This window comes from Salvelinus namaycush, chromosome 27 (genome assembly GCF_016432855.1).
Source record: "Salvelinus namaycush isolate Seneca chromosome 27, SaNama_1.0, whole genome shotgun sequence".
Classification (NCBI taxonomy): domain Eukaryota; kingdom Metazoa; phylum Chordata; class Actinopteri; order Salmoniformes; family Salmonidae; genus Salvelinus; species Salvelinus namaycush.
In genome coordinates, this window is record NC_052333.1 from 7,427,989 (window position 1) to 7,454,653 (window position 26,665).

The following is a 26,665-nucleotide window of genomic DNA, read 5'->3' on the forward strand; positions in this document are numbered from 1 at the left end:
CTCGTTAGCTTTTTGTAATTTTAGTGCACTTGTTTTTTTTTTTACAAGCTATTAATCGCATTGTCTGAAAGCATTCACAATAAACTGAAAACATCCCAAATATATAATCTATACAGCTAAAAACAACAATGTGATGTCAAAGTTGACATTGAGGTTAAAGAAAGTGTGCTTTACTAATTCACATGATTTCACAAAGGTTATTTTCAACAAAATCAAGACATCAATATTCTTGTAATGCTTTTTGTATAAAGAATCTTAAATTACAGCTCAAATGAAAGTAATTTCTGAATTTGCATTTAATCACAGGAAATCCTGTGATTAACTTGATTACATTATTTTTTTGTTTGTCTCACCTGCTGGTAGAAGTAGTTGAGTGTGGGTTTGTCTTCACTGAAGTGGTGCAGGAATCCCTTTGGAAGGTAGCGAATACGCAGCTCATATCTGGAGAGGAGGAATATGTCACTGTTTAGACAAAACACAGAAGCATGTAACACAGAAGGGACCAGGGGTTTTGTACTCTAAGCTCTTCTAGTCACAGAGCTACAGTAGACACCAGTCTTCTAGTCACAGAGCTACAGTAGACACCAGTCTTCTAGTCACAGAGTTACAGTAGACACCAGTCTTCTAGTCACAGAGCTACAGTAGACACCAGTCTTCTAGTCACAGAGCTACAGTAGACAAGACGTCTAATCACAGAGCTACATTAGACAAGACGTCTAATCACAGAGCTACATTAGACAAGACGTCTAATCACAGAGCTACATTAGACAAGACGTCTAATCACAGAGCTACATTAGACAAGACGTCTAATCACAGAGCTACATTAGACAAGACGTCTAATCACAGAGCTACATTAGACAAGACGTCTAATCACAGAGCTACAGTAGACACCAGTCTTCTAGTCACAGAGCTACAGTTGACACCAGTATTCTAGTCACAGAGCTACAGTAGACACCAGTCTTCTAGTCACAGAGCTACAGTAGACACCAGTCTTCTAGTCACAGAGTTACAGTAGATACCAGTCTTCTAGTCACAGAGTTACAGTAGACACCAGTCTTCTAGTCACAGAGCTACAGTAGACACCAGTCTTCTGGTCACAGAGTTACAGTAGACACAATACGTCTAATCACAGAGCTACAGTAGACACAATACGTCTAATCACAGAGCTACAGTAGACACCAGTCTTCTAGTCACAGAGCTACAGTAGACACCAGTCTTCTAGTCACAGAGTTACAGTAGACACCAGTCTTCTAGTCACAGAGCTACAGTAGACACCAGTCTTCTAGTCACAGAGCTACAGTAGACACCAGTCTTCTAGTCACAGAGCTACAGTAGACACCAGTCTTCTAGTCACAGAGCTACAGTAGACACCAGTCTTCTAGTCACATAGCTACAGTAGACACCAGTCTTCTAGTCACAGAGCTACAGTAGACACCAGTCTTCTAGTCACAGAGTTACAGTAGATACCAGTCTTCTAGTCACAGAGTTACAGTAGACACCAGTCTTCTAGTCACAGAGCTACAGTAGACACCAGTCTTCTGGTCACAGAGTTACAGTAGACACAATACGTCTAATCACAGAGCTACAGTAGACACAATACGTCTAATCACAGAGCTACAGTAGACACCAGTCTTCTAGTCACAGAGCTACAGTAGACACCAGTCTTCTAGTCACAGAGCTAGAGTAGACACCAGTCTTCTAGTCACATAGCTACAGTAGACACCAGTCTTCTAGTCATAGAGCTACAGTAGACACCAGTCTTCTAGTCACAGAGCTACAGTAGACACAATACGTCTAATCACAGAGTTACAGTAGACACCAGTCTTCTAGTCAGAGCTACAGTAGACACCAGTCTTCTAGTCAGAGCTACAGTAGACACCAGTCTTCTAGTCACAGAGCTACAGTAGACACCAGTCTTCTAGTCACAGAGCTACAGTAGACACCAGTCTTCTAGTCACAGAGCTACAGTAGATACAATACGTCTAATCACAGAGTTACAGTAGACACCAGTCTTCTAGTCACAGAGCTACAGTTGACACCAGTCTTCTAGTCACAGAGCTACAGTAGACACCAGTCTTCTAGTCACAGAGCTATATCACAGAGTTACAGTAGACACCAGTCTTCTAGTCAGAACTACAGTAGACACCAGTCTTCTAGTCACAGAGCTACAGTAGACACCAGTCTTCTAGTCAGAACTACAGTAGACACCAGTCTTCTAGTCACAGAGCTACAGTAGACACCAGTCTTCTAGTCAGACCTACAGTAGACACCAGTCTTCTAGTCACATAGGTACAGTAGACACCAGTCTTCTAGTCACAGAGCTACAGTAGACACCAGTCTTCTAGTCACAGAGCTACAGTAGACAATACGTCTAATCACAGAGCTACAGTAGACACCAGTCTTCTAGTCACAGAGCTACAGTAGACACCAGTCTTCTAGTCACAGCGCTACAGTAGACACCAGTCTTCTAGTCACAGAGCTACAGTAGACACAATACGTCTAATCACAGAGTTACAGTAGACACCAGTCTTCTAGTCAGAACTACAGTAGACACCAGTCTTCTAGTCACAGAGCTACAGTAGACACCAGTCTTCTAGTCAGAACTACAGTAGACACCAGTCTTCTAGTCACAGAGCTACAGTAGACACCAGTCTTCTAGTCACAGAGCTACAGTAGACACAATACGTCTAATCACAGAGTTACAGTAGACACCAGTCTTCTAGTCAGAACTACAGTAGACACCAGTCTTCTAGTCACAGAGCTACAGTAGACACCAGTCTTCTAGTCAGAACTACAGTAGACACCAGTCTTCTAGTCACAGAGCTAAAGTAGACACCAGTCTTCTAGTCAGAACTACAGTAGACACCAGTCTTCTAGTCACAGAGCTACAGTAGACACCAGTCTTCTAGTCACAGAGCTACAGTAGACACAATATGTCTAATCACAGAGTTACAGTAGACACCAGTCTTCTAGTCAGAACTACAGTAGACACCAGTCTTCTAGTCACAGAGCTACAGTAGACACCAGTCTTCTAGTCACAGAGCTACAGTAGACACAATACGTCTAATCACAGAGCTACAGTAGACACCAGTCTTCTAGTCACAGAGCTACAGTAGACACCAGTCTTCTAGTCACAGCGCTACAGTAGACACCAGTCTTCTAGTCACAGAGCTACAGTAGACACAATACGTCTAATCACAGAGTTACAGTAGACACCAGTCTTCTAGTCAGAACTACAGTAGACACCAGTCTTCTAGTCACAGAGCTACAGTAGACACCAGTCTTCTAGTCACAGAGTTACAGTAGACACCAGTCTTCTAGTCGCAGAGCTACAGTAGACACCATTCTTCTACTCACAGAGCTACAGTTGACACCAGTCTTCTAGTCACAGAGCTACAGTAGACACCAGTCTTCTAGTCACAGAGTTACAGTAGACACCAGTCTTCTAGTCGCAGAGCTACAGTTGACACCAGTCTTCTAGTCACAGAGCTACAGTTGACACCAGTCTTCTAGTCACAGAGCTACAGTAGACACCAGTCTTCTAGTCACAGAGCTACATCACAGAGTTACAGTAGACACCAGTCTTCTAGTCAGAACTACAGTAGACACCAGTCTTCTAGTCACAGAGCTACAGTAGACACCAGTCTTCTAGTCAGACCTACAGTAGACACCAGTCTTCTAGTCACATAGCTACAGTAGACACCAGTCTTCTAGTCACAGAGCTACAGTAGACACCAGTCTTCTAGTCACAGAGCTACAGTAGACACAATACGTCTAATCACAGAGCTACAGTAGACACCAGTCTTCTAGTCACAGAGCTACAGTAGACACCAGTCTTCTAGTCACAGCGCTACAGTAGACACCAGTCTTCCAGTCACAGAGCTACAGTAGACACAATACGTATAATCACAGAGTTACAGTAGACACCAGTCTTCTAGTCAGAACTACAGTAGACACCAGTCTTCTAGTCACAGAGCTACAGTAGACACCAGTCTTCTAGTCAGAACTACAGTAGACACCAGTCTTCTAGTCACAGAGCTACAGTAGACACCAGTCTTCTAGGTCACAGAGCTACAGTGGACACAATACGTCTAATCACAGAGTTACAGTAGACACCAGTCTTCTAGTCACAGAGCTACAGTTGACACCAGTCTTCTAGTCACAGAGCTACAGTAGACACCAGTCGTCTAGTCACAGAGCTACAGTAGACACCAGTCTTCTAGTCACAGAGCTACAGTAGACACAATACGTCTAATCACAGAGCTACAGTAGACACCAGTCTTCTAGTCACAGAGCTACAGTAGACACCAGTCTTCTAGTCACAGAGCTACAGTAGACACAATACGTCTAATCACAGAGTTACAGTAGACACCAGTCTTCTAGTCAGAACTACAGTAGACACCAGTCTTCTAGTCACAGAGCTACAGTAGACACCAGTCTTCTAGTCACAGAGTTACAGTAGACACCAGTCTTCTAGTCACAGAGTTACAGTAGACACCAGTCTTCTAGTCACAGAGTTACAGTAGACACCAGTCTTCTAGTCGCAGAGCTACAGTTGACACCAGTCTTCTAGTCGCAGAGCTACAGTTGACACCAGTCTTCTAGTCACAGAGCTACAGTTGACACCAGTCTTCTAGTCACAGAGCTACAGTAGACACCAGTCTTCTAGTCGCAGAGCTAAGGTTGACACCAGTCTTCTAGTCACAGAGCTGGAACTCTATATACAGTTATCAAATCAAATGTTATATTAATTTGTATTTATTTGTCACATTCTTCGTAAACAACAAGTGTGGACTAACAGTGAAATGCTTACAGGCCCTTCCCAACAATGCAGAGTTAAAGAAAATAAAGAAATAGAAAAGTAAAACAGGTAATAATAAAAGTAATAATAAATACACAATGAGTAACAATAACTTGGCTATATACAAGGTACCAGTACCGAGTCGATGTGCACGGGTACGAGGAAATTGAGGAAAAAACTGTATGTACATCTAACTAGGAATAGAGTGACAGATAATAAACAGTAGCAGCAGCGTATGTGATGAGTAAAAAAAACAAATAGTGCAAAAGTGAAAATGCAGATAGTTAACCAAATAGCTACCCAGACTAACTATTTACAGTGCTTTGCAACAGTATTCAAATAAAGTCCACCTGTGTGAAATGTAAGTGTCACATGATCTCAGTATATATACACCTGTTCTGAAAGGTCCCAGAATCTGCAACACCACTAAGCAAGGGGCACCACCAAGTAAGCGGCACCATGAAGACCAAGGAGCTCTCCAAACAGGCCAGGGACAAAGTTGTGGAGAAGTACAGGGTTGGGTTATAAAAAAATATCCGAAACTTTGAACATCCTACGGAGCACCATTAAATCCATTATGAATTTTTTTTGAAAGAAAATGGCACCACAACAAACCTGCCAAGAGAGGGCCGCCCACCAAAACTCATGGACCAGGCAAGGAGGGTATTAATCAGAGAGGCAACAAAGAGACCGAAGATAAACCGGAAGGAGCTGCAAAGCTCCACAGCAGAGATTGGAGTATCTGTCCATAGGACCACTAAGCCGTATACTCCATAGAGCTGGGCTTTACGGAAGAGTGGCCAGAAAAAAAGCCATTGCTTAAAGAAAAAAAAAGCAAACCCGTTTGGTGTTCACCAAAAGGCATGTGAGAGACTCCCCAAACATATGGAAGAAGGTACTCTGTCCCAGGGTCCTTAGCTTAGTGAAGAGCTAGGAGGGTTCTATGGGATTGAATGCTGAGCTGTAGTCAATGACCAGCATTCTCACAGGGCGGCAGGTAGCCTAGCAGTTAGCGCATTGGGCCAGTAATCAAAAGGTTGCTGGTTCAAATCCCAGAGGTGACTAGGTAAAAAATCTACCGTTGTGCCCTTGAGCAAGGCACTTAACACTAATTGCTCCTGTATAATAGCGTCTGCTAAATTACTCAAATTTAAATGTGTTCCTTGTGGGAAAGGGCAGTTTGGAGTGCAATAGAGATTGCATCTTCTGTGGATCTGTTGGGGCAGTATGTGAATTGGAGAGGGTCCGGGGTGTCTGGGATGATGGTGTTGATGTGAGCCATGAGCAGCCTTTCAAAGTATTCCATGGCTACACGTCTGCCTAAGGGAGATGGTCATTTAGACAGGTTACCTTGACGTTTTTGGGCACAGGGACTATGGTGGTCCGCTTGAAACATGTAGGTATTACAGACTGTGTTGGGGAGAGGTTGAAAAAGTCAGTGAAAACACTTGCCAGCTGGTAAGTGCATGCTCTAAGCACGCGTCCTGGTAATTCGTCTAGACTTGCAGCCTTGTGAATGTTAACCTGTTTAAAGGTTTTACTCACACTGATCGCACAGTTGTCCAGAACAGCTGCTGCACTAATGCATGTTTTTAATTATTTTTTATTTCACCTTTATTTAACCAGGTAGGCCAGTTGAGAACAAGTTCTCATTTACAACTACAACCTGGCCAAGATAAAGCAAAGCAGTGCGACAAAAAACAACACAGAGTTACACATGGGATAAACAAAAGTACAGTCAATAACAATAGAAAAATCTATATAAAGTGTGTGCAAATGGAGTAAGGAGGTAACACAATAAATAGGCCATAGTAGCGAAGTAATTACAATTTAGCAAATTAACACTGGAGTGATAGATGTGCAGATGATGATGTGCAAGTAGAAATACTGGTGTGCAAAAGAGCAAAAACATGTAAATAAAAATATGGGGATGAGGTAGGTAGTTGGATGGGCTATTTACAGATGGGCTGTGTTCAGCTGCAGCGATCGGTGAGCTGCTCAGATAGCCGATGCTTAAAGTTAATGAGGGAGATATAAGTCTCCAACTTCAGCGTTTTTGCAATTCATTCCAGTCATTGGCAGCAGAGAACTGGAAGGAAAAGCGGCCAAAAGAGGTGTTGGCTTTGGGGATGACCAGTGAGATATACCTGCTGGAGTGCGTGCTACGGGTGGGTGTTGCTATGGTGACCAGTGAGCTGAGATAAGGCGGAGATTTACCTAGCAAAGACTTATAGATGACCTGGAGCCAGTGGGTTTGGCGACGAATATGTAGCGAGGACCAGCCAACGAGAGCATACAGGTTCACAGTGGTGGGTAGTATATGGGGCTTTGGTGACAAAACGGATGGCACTGTGATAGACTGCATCCAGTTTGCTGAGTAGAGTGTTGGAGGCTATTTTGTAAACGACATTGCGGAAGTCATGGATCGGTAGGATAGTCAGTTTTACGAGGGTATGTTTGGCAGCATGAGTGAAGGAGGCTTTGTTGTGAAATAGGAAGCCGATTCTAGATTTAACTTTGGATTGGAGATGCTTAATGTGAGTCTGGAAGGAGAGTTTACAGTCTAGCCAGACACCTAGGTATTTGTAGTTGTCCACATATTCTAAGTCAGAACTGTCCAGAGTAGTGATGCGTCGGGCGTGCGGGTGCGGGCAGCGATCGGTTGAAGAGCAAGCATTTAGTTTTACTAGCATTTAAGAGCAATTGGAGGCCACGGAAGGAGTGTTGTATGGCATTGAAGCTCGTTTGGAGGTTTGTTAACACAGTGTCCAAAGAAGGGCCACATGTATACAGAATGGTGTCGTCTGCATAGAGATGAATCAAGGAATCACCCGCAGCAAGAGCAACATCATTGATATATACAGAGAAAAGAGTCGGCCCGAGAATTGAACCCTGTGGTACCCCCATAGAGACAACAGGCTCTCCGGACAACAGGCCCTCCGATTAGACACACTTAACTCTATCTGAGAAGTAGTTGGTGAAGCAGGCGAGGCAGTCATTTGAGAAACTAAGGCTGTTGAGTCTGCCGATAAGAATACGGTGATTGACAGAGTCGAAAGCCTTGGCCAGGTTGATGAAGCCGGCTGCACAGTACTGTCTTTTATCGATGGCGGTTATGATATCGTTTAGTACCTTGAGCGTGGCTGAGGGGCACCCATGACCAGCTCGGAAACCGGATTGCACAGCGGAGAAGGTACGGTGGGATTCGAAATGTTTGTTAACTTGGCTCTTGAAGACTTTGGAAAGGCAGGGCAGGATGGATATAGGTCTGTAACAGTTTGGGTCTAGAGTGACACCCCTTTGAAGAGGGGGATGACCGCGGCAGCTTTCCAATCTTTAGGAATCTCGGATGATACGAAAGAGAGGTTGAACAGACTAGTAATAGGAGTTGCAACAATGGTGGCGGATAATTTTAGAAAGAGAGGGTCTAGATTGTCTAGCCCAGCTGATTTGTACGGGTCCAGATTTTGCAGCTCTTTCAGAACATCTGCTATCTGGATTTGGGTGAAGGAGAAGCTGGGGAGGCTTGGGCAAGTAGCTTTGGGGGTTGCGGAGCTGTTGGCTGGGGTTGGGGTAGCAAGGAGGAAAGCATGGCCAGCCGTAGAGAAATGCTTATTGAAATATTTCGATTTATCGGTGGTGACAGGAGGTGCTCTTATTCTCCATGGACTTTACAGTGTCACAGAACTTTCTCGAGTTACAGCTACAGGATGCACATTTCTGTTTGAAAAAGCTAGCCTTTGCTTTCCTAACTGACATAGTGTATTAGTTCCTGACTTCCCTGAAAAGTTGCATATCGCGGGGATTATTCGATGTTAGTGCAGTATGGCACAGGATGTTTTTGTGCTGGTCGAGGGCAGTCAGGTCTGGAGTGAACCAAGGGTGTCACGTTCCTGACCTGTTTTCCTTTGTCATGTATTTGTTTTAGTTGGTCAGGGCGTGAGTTGGGTGGGTTGGTCTAGGTTTGATTTTCTATGTTGGGATTTTGTGTTCGGCCTGGTATGATTCTCAATCAGAGACAGCTGTCAATCGTTGTCCCTGATTGAGAATCATACTAAGGCAGCCAGGGTTTCACTTGTGTTTTGTGGGTGTTTGTTCCTGTGTCAGTGTTTGGGCCACACAGGACTGTTTCGGGTTAGTCACGTTTGTTGGTTTTTGTATTTTGTAGTGTTTGTTGTTTTTCCATTAAATAATGAATACTTACCAATCCGCATCTTGGTCCGATCCATGCTCCTCCTCGTCTGAGGAGGAGAACGACTACGACAGCCGTTACAGAAACACCCACCAAAACAGGACCAAGCGGAGTGGAGAAGGAAGGCAAGAACAACAGCAATGGGGAAAAGAGGAATGGACTTGGGAGGAAATCCTAGACGGGAAAGGACCCTGGGCAGAGCCAGAGGAGTGTCGCCGCCCCAAAGCGGAGCTGGAGGCAGCGAAAGCGGAGAGGAGGTTTTATGAGGCGAAAGCAAGGCAGAGCGGCTGGAAGCCCGAGAGGCTCACCCAAAAATTTCTTGGGGGGGGGGCTAAAGGGGAGTGTGGCGAAGCCGGGTTGGATACCCGAGCCAACTCCCCGGGCTTACCGTGGAGTGAGAGGGCGTCGTACTGGTCAGACACCGTGTTATGCGGTGGAGCGCACGGTGTCCCCAGTACGCGTGCTTAGCCCAGTGCGGGCTATTCCACCTTGCCGCACTGGGAGGGCTAGGTTGGGCATCGAGCCGGGTGCCATGAAGCCGGCCCAACATATCTGGCCTCCAGTACGTCTCCTCGGGCCGGCGTACATGGCACCAGCCTTACAGGTGGTGTCCCCGGTTCGCCTGCATAGCCCAGTGCGGGCTATTCCACCTCGCCGCACTGGCAGGGCTACGGGGACCATTCAACCTGGTAGGGTTGGGGAGGCTCGGTGCTCAAGAGCGCGTGTCCTCCTTCACGGTCCGGTATATCCGGCGCCACCTTCCCACCCCAGCCCAGTACCATCAGTGCCAACACCATGCACCAGGCTTCCAGTGCGTTTCCAGAGCCCTGGTCCTCCTCCACGCACTCTCCCTGTGGTGCGTGTCTCCAGCCCAGTGCCTCCAGTTCCGGCACCACGCACCAGGCCTACTGTGCGCCTCAGCAGGTCAGAGTCGGCCGTCTGCCCAACGCCGCCTGCGCTGCTTGCCTGCTCAGCGCTGCTTGAACTGTTTGCCTGCCCAGCGTGGTCTGAACTGTCTGCCTGCCCAGCGCTGCCCGTCTGTCCCGAGCCGTCAGAGCTGCCCGTCTGTTCAGAGCTGCCCGTCTGTCCCGAGCCTTCAGAGCCTTCCGCCAGCCAGGATCCGCCAGAGCCTTCCGCCAGCCAGGATCCGCCAGAGCCTTCCGCCAGCCAGGATCCGCCAGAGCCAGCCAGCCAGGATCCGCCAGAGCCTTCCGCCAGCCAGGATCCGCCAGAGCCTTCCGCCAGCCAGGATCCGCCAGAGCCTTCCGCCAGCCAGGATCCGCCAGAGCCTTCCGCCAGCCAGGATCCGCCAGAGCCTTCCGCCAGCCAGGATCCGCCAGAGCCTTCCGCCAGCCAGGATCCGCCAGAGCCAGACAGCCAGGATCCGCCCCTCAGTCAGGTGCTACCCCTCAGTCTGTTACTGCCCTTTGGAATAGTGGGATTGACATGGAGGGTGAATATTGGGAGGAGGCCACGGAAGCGGGGGTTGACTATGGTGGGGTGGGGACCACGACCAGCGCCAGAGCCGCCACCGTGGACAAACGCCCACCCAGACCCTCCCCTAGACTTTGTGCTGGTGCGCCCGGAGTTCGCACCTTAAGGGGGGGGTTCTGTCACGTTCCTGACCTGTTTTCCTTTGTCATGTATTTGTTTTAGTTGGTCAGGGCGTGAGTTGGGTGGGTTGGTCTAGGTTTGATTTTCTATGTTGGGATTTTGTGTTCGGCCTGGTATGATTCTCAATCAGAGACAGCTGTCAATCGTTGTCCCTGATTGAGAATCATACTAAGGCAGCCAGGGTTTCACCTGTGTTTTGTGGGTGTTTGTTCCTGTGTCAGTGTTTGGGCCACACAGGACTGTTTCGGGTTAGTCACGTTTGTTGGTTTTTGTATTTTGTAGTGTTTGTTGTTTTTCCATTAAATAATGAATACTTACCAATCCGCATCTTGGTCCGATCCATGCTCCTCCTCGTCTGAGGAGGAGAACGACTACGACAGCCGTTACAAAGGGCTATATCTGTTCTTAGTTCAAAATTTTTCAAAGGGGCATGCTTATTTAAGATGGTGAGGAAATTACTTTAAAGAACAACCAGGAATCCTCTACTGACGGGATGAGGTCAATACCCTTCCAGGATACCCAGGCCAGGTCGATTAGAAAGGCCTGTTCGCAGAAGTGTTTTAGGGAGTTTTTGACAGTGATTTTGGGTGGTCGTTTGACCGCGGATCCATAACGGATGCAGGCAATGAGGCAGTGATCGCTGAGATCCTGATTGAAAACAGCAGAGGTGTATTTGGAGGGCAAGTTGGTCAGGATAATATCTATGAGGGTGCCCATGTTTACGGATTTAGGATTGTACCTGGTGGGCTCCTTGATAATTTGTGTGAGATTGAGGGCATCTAGCTTAGAGTGTAGGATGGCCGGGGTGTTAAGCATATCCCAGTTTAGGTCACCTAGCAGAACGAACTCTGAAGATAGATGGGGGCAGTCAATTCACATATGGGAGCTGAGGGTGGTCTATAGCAGGCGGCAACAGTGAGAGACTTATTTCTGGAGAGATGAATTTTTAAAATTTGAAGCTCGAACCGTTTGGGCACAGACCTGGAAAGTATGACAGAACTTTGCAGGCTATCTCTGCAGTAGACTGCAACTCCTCCCCCTTTGACAGTTCTATCTTGACGGAAAATGTTGTGGTTGGGGATGGAAAGATCAGAATTTCTGGTTGCCTTCCTAAGCCAGGATTCAGACACGAAAGGCTATTAAAACTGGTTGTCTAGTGCGTTGGAGACAGAGAATAAAAGGAGCAGGTTTCTGGGCGTGATAGATCAGATTCAGGGCATAATGTACAGATAGGGGTATGGTAGGGTGCGGGTACAGTGGAAGTAAACCTAGACATTGAGTGATGATGAGAGAGGTTGCATCTCTGGAGGCACTATTTGTGCTAGGTGAGATCACCGCAGAGCTAGCTAAGAGCAAGCTAAGACAATAATGGGTTAGACAACAACAGCTAATCAGCTAAGACAACAACAACAGGTGAAATGGCGAAGAATGGGCGGAGAGGGTCAATTAACTACACATAGGGCCTGAGTTCGAGGCTGGGGCCGACAGATAAACAAAATAAACTAAAAGGAGTACCGTGATTAATGAACAGTCCAGCAGGCATCAGCTATGTAGCCAGGTGATCATAGGGTCCAGTGAACAGCAATAGATGAAACAGGGAAGCCGCTAGGTAGTCGTTACTACGCTAACAAGCGGGAGACACCGCGTTCATAAAGATAGCAAGCCGGGGCTAGCAGAAGCGCCTTCACCGACGTCCGGCAAAGGCCGGTTGAGGGCACAACGGACAGAATTACGTCGGCAGACCAGTCGTGATGGATCTTCGGGGCTCCGTGTCGACAAAGGGTCCAGGCCAATTGGCAAAAGAGGTATTGTAGCTGGAGTCATTTAGTTTGCTAGCCGGGAGATGCACCTGGCTCGAGGCTAACTGATGCTAGCTTCGGGACAAGGGCGTTATTCACTATAGCCACTCGGTAGCAGCTAGTGTTGCTTGTTGCTTGCCTTAAAGCGAGTATACAGTCGTGGCCAAAAGTTTTGAGAATGACACAAATATTAATTTTCACAAAGTCTGCTGCCTCAGTTTGTATGATGGCAATTTGCATATACTCCAGAATGTTATGAAGAGTGATCAGATGAATTGCAATTAATTGCAAAGTCCCTCTTTGCCATGCAAATGAACTGAATCCTAAAAAAACTTTTCCACTGCTGTCACGTTCCTGACCGGTTTTCTGTTATTTTGTATGTGTTTGACGGTCAGGGCGTGAGTTTGGGTGGGTAGTCTATGTTATGTGTTTCTATGTTGGTTATAGGGTGACCTGATATGGCTCTCAATTAGAGGCAGGTGGTTTTCATTTCCTCTAATTGAGAGCCATATTAAGGTAGGTGTTTTCACATTGATTGTTGTGGGTGGTTGTCTCCTGTGTCAGTGTCTGTGTATGTTACGCCACACGGGACTGTTTCGGTTTGTTTGTTCGTTCGTTCGGTTTATGTAGTCTGTTCCTGTTTCATGCGTTCTTCGTGTCATGTAAGTTCTTATGTTCAGGTGCGTCTACGTCGTTTGTTGTTTTGTAGTTTGTTTGTTCCTCTTCCTCTTCGGATGAAGAGGAAGAGGAATTCCGTTACAACTGCATTTCAGCCCTGCCACAAAAGGACCAGCTGACATCATGTCAGTGATTCTCTTGTTAACACAGGTGTGATTTTGACGAGGACAAGGCTGGAGATCACTCTGTCATGCTGATTGAGTTCGAATAACAGACTGGAAGCTACAAAAGGAGGGTGGTGCTTGGAATCATTGTTCTTCCTCTGTCAACCATGGTTACCTTCAAGGAAACACGTGCCGTCATCATTGCTTTGCCCAAAAAGGGCTTCACAGGCAAGGATATTGCTGTCAGTAAGATTGCAACTAAATCAACCATTTATCGGATCATCAAGAACTTCAAGGAGAGCAGTTCAATTGTTGTGAAGAAGGATTCAGGGCGCCAAAGAAAGTCCAGCAAGCGCCAAGACTGTCTCCTAAAGTTGATTCAGCTGCGGGATCACGGTACCACCAGTACAGAGCTTGCTCAGGAATGGCAGCAGGCAGGTGTGAGTGCATCTGCATGCACAGTGAGGCAAAGACTTTTGGAGGATGGCCTGGTGTCAAGAAGGGCTGCAAAGACACTTCTCTCCAGGAAAAACATCAGGGACAAACTGATATTCTGCAAAAGGTACAGGGATTGGACTGCTGGGACTGGGGTAAAGTCATTTTATCTGATGAATATCCTTTCCGATTGTTTGGGGCATCCGGAAAAAAGCTTGTCCGGAGAAGACAAGGTGAGTGCTACCATCAGTCCTGTGTCATACCAACAGTAAAGCATCCTGAGACCATTCATGTGTGGGGTTGCTTCTCAGCCAAGGGAGTGGGCTCACTCACAATTTTGCTTAAGAACACAGCCATGAATAAAGAATGGTTCCAACACATCCTCCGAGAACAACTTCTCCCAACCATCCAGGAACAGTTTGGTGATGAACAATGCCTTTTCCAGCACGATGGAGCACATTGCAATAAGGAAAAAGTGATAACTAAGTGGCCCGGGGAACAAAACATCAATATTTTGGGTCTATGGCCAGGAAACTCCCCAGACCTTAATCCCATTGAGAACTTGTGGTCAATCCTCAAGAGGTGGGTGGACAAACAAAACCCCACAAATTCTGACAAACTCCAAGCATTGATTATGCAAGAATGGGCTACCATCAGTCAGGATGTGGCCCAGAAGTTAATTGACAGCATGCCAGGGCCGAAGGCAGAGATCTTGAAAAAGAAGGGTCAACACTGCAAATATTGACTCTTTGCATCAACTTCATGTAATTGTCAATAAAAGCCTTTGACACTTATTAAATGCTTGTAATTATACTTCAGTATTCCATAGTACCATCTGACAAAAATATCTAAAGACACTGAGGCAGCAGACTTTGTGAAAATTAATATTTGTGTCATATTCAAAACTTGTGGCCACGACTGTAGACTGCATTTCAGTCGTTTGGCATGATTGCGTGCGTCATTGGGCAGCTTGTGGGTGGGTTTCCATTTGTAATCCATGATCGTTTGCAAACCCTGCCACATCCGACGAGCATCAGAGCCGGTGTAGGAGGATTTGATCTTAGTCCTGTATTGTCGCTTTGCCTGTTTGATGGCTTGTTAGAGAGTGTAGCGGAATTTCTTATAAGAGTCCGGGTTAGTGTCCAGCTCCTTGAAAGCGGCAGCTCTAGCCTTTAGCTCAGATTCGATGTTACCTGTAATCTATGGCTTCTGGTTGGGATACAGTGCCTTCAGAAAGTAGGCATACCCCTTGACTTATTCCCCAAAAAACTATGTTACAGTCTGAATTCACAATTGACTTTAAAAATAAAAAATATATTTTTTTATATCACTCATCTACACACAATGGCAAAATTAAAACATGTTTCTAGATATTTTAGCAAATGTTTTGAAAATGAAATACAGAAATCTAATTTACATAAGTATTTACACCCCTTTGCCCCAAACATAACGCTTTGTATTTAGGACATAAAGTTCATTTATTTGCCACATTTTTTGAAGTTTTACTTTAGTGCAAACAGGATGCATGTTTTGTAATATTTTTATTCTGTACAGACTTCCTTCTTTTCACTCTGTCAATTAGATTAGTAACTACAATGTTGTTGATCCATCCTCAGTTTTCTCCTATCACAGCTTTTAAACTCTAACTGTTTTAAAGTCACCATTGGCCTCATGGTGAAATCCTTGATCCTTAATTACACATCCAAAGTGTAATTAACTTCACCATGCTCAAAGGGATATTAAATATCTGTTTGCTTTATTTTTTACACCCATATACCAATAGGCGCCCTTCTTTACGAGGCATTGGAAAACCTCCCTGGTCTTTGTGGTTGAATCTGTGTTTGAAATTCACTGCTAGGCTGAGGGACCTTGCAGATAATTGTACGTGTGGGGTACAGAGATGAGGTAGTAATTCAAAAATGTTAAACACTACTATTGTACACAGAGTGAGTCCATGCAAGGTATTATGTCACTTGTTACAATTTTTTCCCCCTGCTGAACGTATTTAGCTTGCCATAACAAAGGGCTTGAATAATTATTGACTCAAGACATTTCAGCTTTAAAATTTTTATTATTTTGTAAAATTCTCTTAAAACATAATTCCACTTTGACATTATGGGTTGTGTAGGCCAGTGACAAAATCTCAATTTTGTGGAAAAAGTCAAGGGGTGTGAATACTTTGTTGTTTGGTTGTTGTTTGCTTATGGCCCTATACAGCTCGTTAAGTGCGGTCTTAGTGTCAGCATCGGTTTGTGGTGGTTAATAGATAGAGCTCCAATTGTGTTTTTACACAATAAGTCACAAAGCTATCACACAGTACAGTAAGTACAGTAAGTAAGTAAGTACAGTATCACACAGTACTTTGCTACAATAAGCAAAGATAATATGTATATTGTACCCCAATAATGTTTTACATTTTTAAAATGTACCTTGTGTGTAGACATCACAGCAGACCTGCCTGCCACAGCATAACTCTTCTCCTTCTCTCTCTGATGGTTCCCCCCTTCCCCGATGCCACCTCCACCACCACCTGCCAATCACCTGGCAGTGGCGAACTGAGAGAATAGTTGATATTCTTTAATTGGCTTCTAGACACCTCTTTACCTTGTTCTATGGGATTAGACATCCACTCCCTGACAGAACTAATGGTCGCTCTGATCCCAACCTGTTCGCTCTGTTCGTACTAGGAGAACGTTCATTTGACTTATGACTGGGAGATGGTAGGGAATCTTATCACAGACACACGTATGGATGAAGACACACACACACACACACACACACACGTATGATGAGTCTTGTCAGCCAGGCTCAGGATAGAGAAATTAGGAGCTAAATCAAACGGCTGGTGCTTCGAGGAAAATAATAAAGAGCCGTGTAATGATCGGTTAGCAGCTCGTTCAATCTGAACTAAAGCATAAACACAGCTTCATCTTGTTTCATCAAGGTCACTGTGGTTTCAAACTCTGAAAATGATGAAAAACTAACCTAGGTTGTGTTCACACGCCGTAGCAATACGTTTTGCAATCAGCGTTCTTATTGGACAATTTCAGGTTGTACCTTCCCTGTAAAAAAAATACATGTTTTCTCCCAACTGAATGCGACCCAGGTCCGTCTTTCAGGTTTATTTCCTAACAGGTTCAGACTGTCTATATCCAGGGGTCACATGTCCTTGCAGCTCAAGACATCATAGTCCTATAGGCCCTGGTCAAAAGTAGTGCACTATATAGGGAATAGGTTTTGGTCAAAAGTAGTGCACTATATAGGCAATAGGGTGCCGTTTGAGGTAACGTAACTGAAATGGAATCATAGTATTGAATCATAACAGTACTGACATGCTTCTTACTGTACGTTATTGTATTGAATCATAACAGTACTGACAGGCTCTTTACTGTATGTTATTGTATTGAATCATAACAGTACTGACAACTCTTTACTGTATGTTATTGTCTTGAATCATATTTACATTTAAGTCATTTAGCAGACGCTCTTATCCAGAGCGACTTACAAATTGGAAAGTTCATACATATTCATCCTGGTCCCCCCGTGGGGAATGAACCCACAACCCTGGCGTTGCAAGCGCCATGCTCTACCAACTGAGCCATATCAGTACTGACAAGCTCTTTACTGTACGTTATTGTATTGAATCATATCAGTACTGACAGGCTTCTTACTATATGTTGTCTTGAATCATAACAGTACTGACATGCTTCTTACGGTATGTTGTCTTGAATCATTGCAGTACTGACAGGCTTCTTACTGTATGTTGTCTTGAATCATAACAGTACTGACAGGCTTCTTACTGTATGTTGTCTTGAATCATAACAGTACTGACATGCTTCTTACTGTATGTTGTCTTGAATCATAACAGTACTGACATGCTTCTTACTGTACGTTATTGTATTGAATCATAACAGTACTGACAGGCTTCTTACTGTACGTTATTGTATAGACATTATTGTCTCCTCATGTGGTGATGGCTGTAATCGGCAACACTGACAAATGGCATTAGGGACTTCAGTGGTCAATTTATGAGATCACCTCTACTCCCCCTCCCCTGAGAGCAAATGATCAATGTGACAACACACACGAACACACGCATGAGAACACACAGACACAGTCACACAGACACAGTCAGTCAGACAGAGAATAACTAAAGTTACCTTGAGTCAGTATGTGTGATCTCCGACAGCAATGGTGTCTGGGTTGCTGCGTGTCCAGTCCCCATACCCTTTCCCAACCATTGAGGAGTTAGTGTCACTACTATGTATAATCAAATTAAATCAAATCAAATTGTATTGGTCACATACACATATTTAGCAGATGTTATTGGTTATTGGTCACCACACCACCCTCTGGAGAGCCCTGCGGTTGTGGGCAGTGCAGTTGCCGTACCAGGTGGTGATACAGCCCGACAGGATGCTCTCAATTGTGCATCTGTAAAAGTTTGAGGGTCTTAGGGGCCAAGCCACATTTCTTCAGCCTCCTGAGGTTGAAGAGGCGCTGTTGCGCCTTCTTCACCACACTGTCTGTGTGGGTGGACCATTTCAGATTGTCAGTGATGTGTACGCTTTCCACCTTCTCCACTGCTGTCCTGTCGATGTGGATAGGGGGGGTGCTCCCTCTGCTGTTTCCTGAAGTCCACGATCAGTTCCTTTGTTTTGTTGATGTTGAGGGAGAGGTTATTTTCCTGGCACCACTCCACCAGGGCCCTCACCTCCTCCCCGTAGGCTGTCTTGTCATTGTTGGTAATCAGGCCTACTTCTGTTGTGTTGTCTGCAAACTTGATGATTGAGTTGGAGGCGTGCATGGCCATGCAGTCATGGGTAAACAGGAAGTACAGGAGGGGGCTGAGCACGCACCCTTGTGGGCTCCCTATGTTGAGGATCAGCGGAGGTGTTGTTTCCTACCTTCACCACCTGGGGCCGCCCCGTCAGGAAGCGTATTTAGTGTTGGTGAAGTAAATATGATGAATATTATTAAGGTTCTGGTCTTCTGAGACACAAACGGTTATATAACAAATCAAATAACTATACAATTAAGTCCCAAATTTAAATAAAATAAAAATGTTATAAAAACAAATAGTAATAACAACACAAAAAACAAGTCATCCCGTTTGTCATGTTTGGTTGTTTCAAGACTAATGAGTCTTACGTCCACGCAATATTACTTACAAGGAGCAGTTCCCATCTTTTTTTCACATACATCTGTCTGCAGTTTTATTTTATAGGTAATCTTTACCATTAAATACATTTCTTTTACTCTACAAGTCCACTATTCTATGGTAGGAATGTCCTTATTTAGCCAATGTGCTGTAATTCATTTCTTTGCTGAAGACAAAAGTATATTTAATAGGTAGGCATTTTGAAAGTGCTCAGGAATTTCTCCAAGTACAGCATTCTCTGGGTCCTTTGCCAGGGACCATTTAAATATGTTGTTTAAAAATGCAAAAACATCATTCCAGAATTTCATTATTCTAGGACAAGACCAGAAAGTATCTAGGTAATTTGCTAATAATTCCCCACATTTTCTCCAGCATTCATTGGTTGTTCCTGGTCTTATCGTCACCATGTTGTCTGGAGATAGAAAGTACGTCCGGATGATTTTCATTGATCATCTTTACATGTATTTGAGTGTTTAACGGTCTGAGCATTTCTACAGATTGCCTCCCAAGTTTCATTTTCAATATTCTCCACAAATTCAGATTCCCACCTGCACTTAGTTTGCAGAGTTTTGCTCTGTGTCATGACAGCAATAGATTGGTATAGTTTTGTTATTGTTTTACTACTAGTTGTCCTTTTCTGGATATTCATTAGATATTTTTCTATGGGAGAGGCCTCAACCTTTTTTACACAGTTGGGGGGTTTCAGTAAAAAGTCTCAGCTGTAAATAGCGGAAGAAATCTGACTTTGGCAAATAAAAGTCTGAACTTAGTTCACACAATGATTTAACTTGGTTGTTCTTTAAGACTTGGTGTACATATTGCAAATAGAGTAATGACCACCATTGGAAAGCTGAATCTAGTGATAATGGGATGAAATCTGTAAGATCTGCAGTACCAGTTAGGGATGATATACCCATAGGTAGATAGACTGCATTGTACATTCCTCCAAATCGGGATTGTCTGATTGGACCACAGGTTCTTACTATCACACTGTAATCTAGCACTGAAATACTGATCAACACACACCCTGTACTACTGTTCAGCACCGAGCTCCACCACCACCAAAACACTGACATCAAAGTCCAGACACACTCCATGACTTACAACACCTTTAGACAAGTCCACAATAGGCCTGTCATTCATACAGGTGGTGGAAGGGAAAGACAGACATCTGCATTGGGTTAATCACAGGCTAATATGAGGATGACATCATCCTCCTGACATGCCAGCTTCCTGGATGAGCTAAAGGCCCTCTGGAACGAACACACAAACACACACACACACACACAGGGCCCTCAGGGTTCGATTTTTTCCCTTTTGAGGAAGGTGTGTGTCACTGATGATCACAGAAAGACAGTGTTTCAACATCCCTCACTCCTAGGACAGGAACATTCAGATGACTAAACCAACCCTGGGGGCGTCATGCAGTGTAATTAGGGGAAACTCTCTGTCTGTCTAACTAGACTATAAACAGTTAACACTGTGTTTGAGTTTCCGCAAATCTCACACACATGGACATAAAACCCAGATGCACGACAAGCACACACATACACACACACACTTAATAAAGTATAAATAAAGGGTTTATGTTCCCCATTGAACAGGTGTGCGCTGTTTTGTGCTGGGCTGTGAGAAGAGCTGTTTTGTGCTGGGCTGGGCTGTGAGAAGAGCTGTTTTGTGCTGGGCTGTGAGAAGAGCTGTTTTGTGCTGGGCTGGGCTGTGAGAAGAGCTGTTCTGTGCTGGACTGTGAGAAGAGCTGTTTTGTGCTGGACTGTGAGAAGAGCTGTTTTGTGCTGGACTGTGAGAAGAGCTGTTTTGTGCTGGGCTGTGAGAAGAGCTGTTTTGTGCTGGGCTGTGAGAAGAGCTGTTCTGTTTTGTGCTGGGCTGTGAGAAGAGCTGTTCTGTGCTGGGCTGTGAGAAGAGCTGTTTTGTGCTGGGCTGTGAGAAGAGCTGTTTTGTGCTGGGCTGTGAGAAGAGCTGTTTTGTGCTGGGCTGTGAGAAGAGCTGTTTTGTGCTGGGCTGTGAGAAGAGCTGTTCTGTTTTGTGCTGGGCTGTGAGAAGAGCTGTTCTGTGCTGGGCTGGGCTGTGAGAAGAGCTGTGCTGGGCTGGGCTGTGAGAAGAGCTGTTCTGTGCTGGACTGTGAGAAGAGCTGTTCTGTGCTGGACTGTGAGAAGAGCTGTTCTGTGCTGGACTGTGAGAAGAGCTGTTCTGTGCTGGACTGTGAGAAGAGCTGTTTTGTGCTGGGCTGTGAGAAGAGCTGTTCTGTTTTGTGCTGGGCTGTGAGAAGAGCTGTTCTGTGCTGGGCTGGGCTGTGAGAAGAGCTGTTCTGTGCTGGGCTGTGAAAAAAGCTGTTCTGTTCTGTGCTGGGCTGGGCTGTGAGAAGAGCTGTTCTGTGCTGGGCTGTGAAAAGAGCTGTTCTGTTTTGTGCTGGGCTGGGCTGTGAGAAGAGCTGTTCTGTGCTGGGCTGTGAAAAGAGCTGTTCTGTTCTGTGCTGGGCTGGGCTGTGAGAAGAGCTGTTCTGTGCTGGGCTGTGAAAAGAGCTGTTCTGTTCTGTGCTGGGCTGTGAGAAGAGCTGTTCTGTGCTGGGCTGTGAAAAGAGCTGTTCTGTTCTGTGCTGGGCTGTGAAAAGAGCTGTTCTGTGCTGGGCTGGGCTGTGAGAAGAGCTGTTCTGTGCTGGGCTATGAGAAGAGCTGTTCTGTGCTGGGCTGTGAAAAGAGCTGTTCTGTTCTGTGCTGGGCTGTGAGAAGAGCTGTTCTGTGCTGGGCTGTGAGAAGAGCTGTTCTGTGCTGGGCTGTGAGAAGAGCTGTTTTGTGCTGGGCTGTGAGAAGAGCTGTTCTGTTTTGTGCTGGGCTGTGAGAAGAGCTGTTCTGTGCTGGGCTGGGCTGTGAGAAGAGCTGTTCTGTGCTGGGCTGTGAAAAGAGCTGTTCTGTTCTGTGCTGGGCTGGGCTGTGAGAAGAGCTGTTCTGTGCTGGGCTGTGAAAAGAGCTGTTCTGTTTTGTGCTGGGCTGGGCTGTGAGAAGAGCTGTTCTGTGCTGGGCTGTGAAAAGAGCTGTTCTGTTCTGTGCTGGGCTGGGCTGTGAGAAGAGCTGTTCTGTGCTGGGCTGTGAAAAGAGCTGTTCTGTTCTGTGCTGGGCTGTGAGAAGAGCTGTTCTGTGCTGGGCTGTGAAAAGAGCTGTTCTGTTCTGTGCTGGGCTGTGAAAAGAGCTGTTCTGTGCTGGGCTGGGCTGTGAGAAGAGCTGTTCTGTGCTGGGCTGTGAAAAGAGCTGTTCTGTTCTGTGAGAAGAGCTGTTCTGTGCTGGGCTGTGAAAAGAGCTGTTCTGTTCTGTGCTGGGCTGTGAGAAGAGCTGTTCTGTGCTGGGCTGTGAGAAGAGCTGTTCTGTGCTGGGCTGTGAGAAGAGCTGTTTTGTGCTGGACTGTGAGAAGAGCTGTTCTGTTTTGTGCTGGGCTGTGAGAAGAGCTGTTTTGTGCTGGGCTGTGAGAAGAGCTGTTCTGTGCTGGGCTGTGAGAAGAGCTGTTCTGTGCTGGGCTGTGAGAAGAGCTGTTTTGTGCTGGGCTGTGAGAAGAGCTGTTCTGTTTTGTGCTGGGCTGTGAGAAGAGCTGTTCTGTGCTGGGCTGGGCTGTGAGAAGAGCTGTTCTGTGCTGGGCTGTGAAAAGAGCTGTTCTGTTCTGTGCTGGGCTGGGCTGTGAGAAGAGCTGTTCTGTGCTGGGCTGTGAAAAGAGCTGTTCTGTTTTGTGCTGGGCTGGGCTGTGAGAAGAGCTGTTCTGTGCTGGGCTGTGAAAAGAGCTGTTCTGTTCTGTGCTGGGCTGGGCTGTGAGAAGAGCTGTTCTGTGCTGGGCTGTGAAAAGAGCTGTTCTGTTCTGTGCTGGGCTGTGAGAAGAGCTGTTCTGTGCTGGGCTGTGAAAAGAGCTGTTCTGTTCTGTGCTGGGCTGTGAAAAGAGCTGTTCTGTGCTGGGCTGGGCTGTGAGAAGAGCTGTTCTGTGCTGGGCTGTGAAAAGAGCTGTTCTGTTCTGGGCTGGGCTGTGAGAAGAGCTGTTCTGTGCTGGGCTGTGAAAAGAGCTGTTCTGTTCTGTGCTGGGCTGTGAGAAGAGCTGTTCTGTGCTGGGCTGTGAGAAGAGCTGTTCTGTGCTGGGCTGTGAGAAGAGCTGTTTTGTGCTGGACTGTGAGAAGAGCTGTTCTGTTTTGTGCTGGGCTGTGAGAAGAGCTGTTTTGTGCTGGGCTGTGAGAAGAGCTGTTCTGTGCTGGGCTGTGAGAAGAGCTGTTCTGTGCTGGGCTGTGAGAAGAGCTGTTCTGTGCTGGGCTGTGAGAAGAGCTGTTTTGTGCTGGGCTGTGAGAAGAGCTGTTCTGTTTTGTGCTGGGCTGTGAGAAGAGCTGTTCTGTGCTGGGCTGTGAGAAGAGCTGTTTTGTGCTGGGCTGTGAGAAGAGCTGTTCTGTTCTGTTCTGGGCTGGGCTGTGAGAAGAGCTGTTCTGTGCTGGGCTGTGAGAAGAGCTGTTTTGTGCTGGGCTGTGAGAAGAGCTGTTCTGTGCTGGACTGTGAGAAGAGCTGTTCTGTGCTGGACTGTGAGAAGAGCTGTTCTGTTTTGTGCACAGAGCTGAACACTGCAGTCCAGTGGAGTGAGGTAATTTAAGATTTCCACTAAGTAGATTCAACAAACCCTTGAGCCATTTCTATGCAGCAAGAGAGTTTACGTCCGCACGCACGCACGCACACACACACACACACACAGCTCCTCAGTATGCTTATTGTGGAACAGAACAGTAAAGGAGGGAGGGAAGAGGGGGGAGGGCGATTGAAGGAGGGAGGAGGGCGATTGAAGGAGGGAGGAGGGCGATTGAAGGAGGGAGACTGAACTCTTGTTGCTTCCCATTTCTCCCACCCTGAGTTCTATCACGAACTAGAGAGAGAGAGAGAGAGAGAGAGCAATACAGAAAGAAATAACTCTGGGATATGAAATCACATCACGATAGAAAACACACAACAGTGTATCCTAGTCAGTGGCACTGGTCCAATCATAATGGGTGAGAAAAGCCAGACAGTCCTTTGTGAACAGATTTAAGTCAGGGTAGTTACCCATCCATAGCAGAGCCATGTAGAGAGAGATGACGCACACTCAGGCTGTGTCCCAAATGGCAGTTTCTTTCCTATATAGGTGATGGTCAAAAGTAGTGCACTATGTAGGGAATATGGTGCCGTTTGGGACGCACACACAGACTCAAAGACAGCCAGAAAAACTACCTCAGACTCCCATTCTTAGGGTTGAAGTGCGGAGATTCGAGGAGGAACATTTGACAGTAACTTAGGATGGACTGTGAAACGCCTCGAGTGATGATCCAAGTCAGGATTGAAACTTAAGATGTTTATAATGTTCAATGAAATGGGGCCATTCTGAATGCAAAACAGCGTAATACAGTGTGCAAGCTGTCGAGGCTCTTGAGTGGCTTATACTGAAGCCATGTTGAATTCTGTGTTCAGAACATATTTCATGTGACGCTTACAGGTAGATCACACAGACAATGTGTTGGTTTTATCTTAATAGGAGAATGAATGAGCACATAACTCCACTTGACAGTGAAAAACTATATTGTTTGTGCCTACCAAGGCATTCAGTTGAAGCAGTGAAACACACACACACATTAAAAGGTATTGCAGTGGCACCAACTGCTGCATGTCTCCATGACAACAAGGGAGACAGACGTGTTGTCATTGTCTAAGGGCCATTGGTTTACACACACACACACACACACACACACACACACACACACACACACACACACACACACACACACACACACACACACACACACACACAGCTTACCTCCACTCCTCCTGGGAGCGGTTCTGCTCGTACTTCTCCCTCACATGGGACACGCCCATATCAGGGTGGAGCCAGTGGACCTGGCCGGACTGGGAGTGGCTGAGACGCAGGCCAAAGCACGCCACGCATTTCACCTTGTGGATGTCCAAAATCTTCTGGATGATCCCCTGAAGAGACGGACCACAGGAGAGTTGAGTTAAGAGACAGTAGTCAAGCCATGTCCACAGGGTTCAATTATTGGGCCGACTCTTTTCTCTGTATATATCAATGATGTCGCTCTTGCTGCGGGTGATTCCTTGATCCACCTCTACGCAGACGACACCATTCTGTATACATCTGGCCCTTCTTTGGACACTGTGTTTTAACAAACCTCGAAATGAGCTTCAACGCCATACAACACTAATTCCGTGGCCTCCAACTGCTCTTAAATGCTAGTAAAACTAAATGCATGCTCTTCAATCGATCGCTGCCTGCAACCGCCCGCCCGACTAGCATCACTACTCTGGACGGTTCTGACTTAGAATATGTGGACAACTACAAATACCTAGGTGTCTGGTTAGACTGTAAACTCTCCTTCCAGACTCATATTAAGCATCTCCAATCCAAAGTTAAATCTAGAATCGGCTTCCTATTTCTCAACAAAGCCTCCTTCACTCATGCTGCCAAACATACCCTCGTAAAACTGACTATCCTACCGATCCTTGACTTCGACGATGTCGTTTACAAAATAGCCTCCAACAATCTACTCAGCAAACTGGATGCAGTCTATCACAGTGCCATCCGTTTTGTCACCAAAGCCCCATATACTACCCACCACTGTGAACCTGTATGCTCTCGTTGGCTGGTCCTCGCTACATATTCGTCGCCAAACCCACTGGCTCCAGGTCATCTATAAGTCTTTGCTAGGTAAAGCTCCGCCTTATCTCAGCTCACTGGTCACCATAATAACACCCACCCGTAGCACACGCTCCAGCAGGTATATCTCACTGGTCATCCCCAGAGCCAACAGCTCCTTTGGCTGCCTTTCCTTCCAGTTCTCTGCTGCCAATGACTGGAACGAATTGCAAAAATCACTGAAGTTGATTTTTTTTTCACTCACTAACTTTAAGCGTCAGCTGTCAGAGCAGCTCACCGATCACTGCAGCTGTACACAGCCCATCTGTAAATAGCCCATACAACCAACTACCTACCTCATCCCCATATTTGTTTTTCTGCTCTTTTGCACACCAGTATTTCTACTTGTACATCCTCATCTGCGCATATATCACTCCAGTGTAAATTGCTAAATTGTAATTACTTCGCCACTATTGGCCTATTTATTGCCTTACCTCCATCATTTGCACACACTGTATATAGATTTTTCTATTGTGTTATTAACTGTACGTTTGTTTATCCCATGTGTAACTCTGTGTTGTTTTTGTCACACTGCTTTGCTTTATCTTGACCAGGTCGCAGTTGTAAATGAGAACTTGTTCTAAACTGGCCTACCTGGTTGAATAAAGGTGAAATTAAATAAATAAATACAATTTTAAATGCTAGGGCAACACAGGAGAGTTGTGTTAAGAGACCGTAGTTAAGCCATTGTACGGTAGGGCAACACAGGAGAGTTGAGTTAAGAGACCGTAGTCTAGCCATTGTACGGTAGGGCAACACAGGAGAGTTGAGTTAAGAGACCGTAGTCTAGCCATTGTACGGTAGGGCAACACAGGAGAGTTGAGTTAAGAGACCGTAGTCTAGTCATTGTACGGTAGGGCAACACAGGAGAGTTGAGTTAAGAGACCGTAGTTAAGCCATTGTACGGTAGGGCAACACAGGAGAGTTGAGTTAAGAGACCGTAGTTAAGTCATTGTACGGTAGGGCAACACAGGAGAGTTGAGTTAAGAGACCGTAGTTAAGTCATTGTACGGTAGGGCAACACAGGAGAGTTGAGTTAAGAGACCGTAGTTAAGCCATTGTACGGTAGGGCAACACAGGAGAGTTGAGTTAAGAGACCGTAGTCTAGCCATTGTACGGTAGGGCAACACAGGAGAGTTGAGTTAAGAGACCGTAGTCTAGTCATTGTACGGT

At 45.8% G+C, this 26,665-nt stretch overlaps 1 protein-coding gene across 1 annotated transcript in view; it reads right to left on the minus strand.

Moving 5' to 3' along the window:
- Positions 1-26,665, minus strand: part of LOC120022156 (focal adhesion kinase 1-like) — a 249,631-nt gene that overhangs the window by 89,057 nt on the left and 133,909 nt on the right. The window contains exons 4-5 of the mRNA XM_038966022.1: positions 24,599-24,765; positions 354-441 (exon numbers count right to left, since the gene is read on the minus strand). Coding sequence (XP_038821950.1) covers positions 354-441; positions 24,599-24,765 — 255 coding nt within the window. The remainder of the gene's footprint in view (positions 1-353; positions 442-24,598; positions 24,766-26,665) is intronic.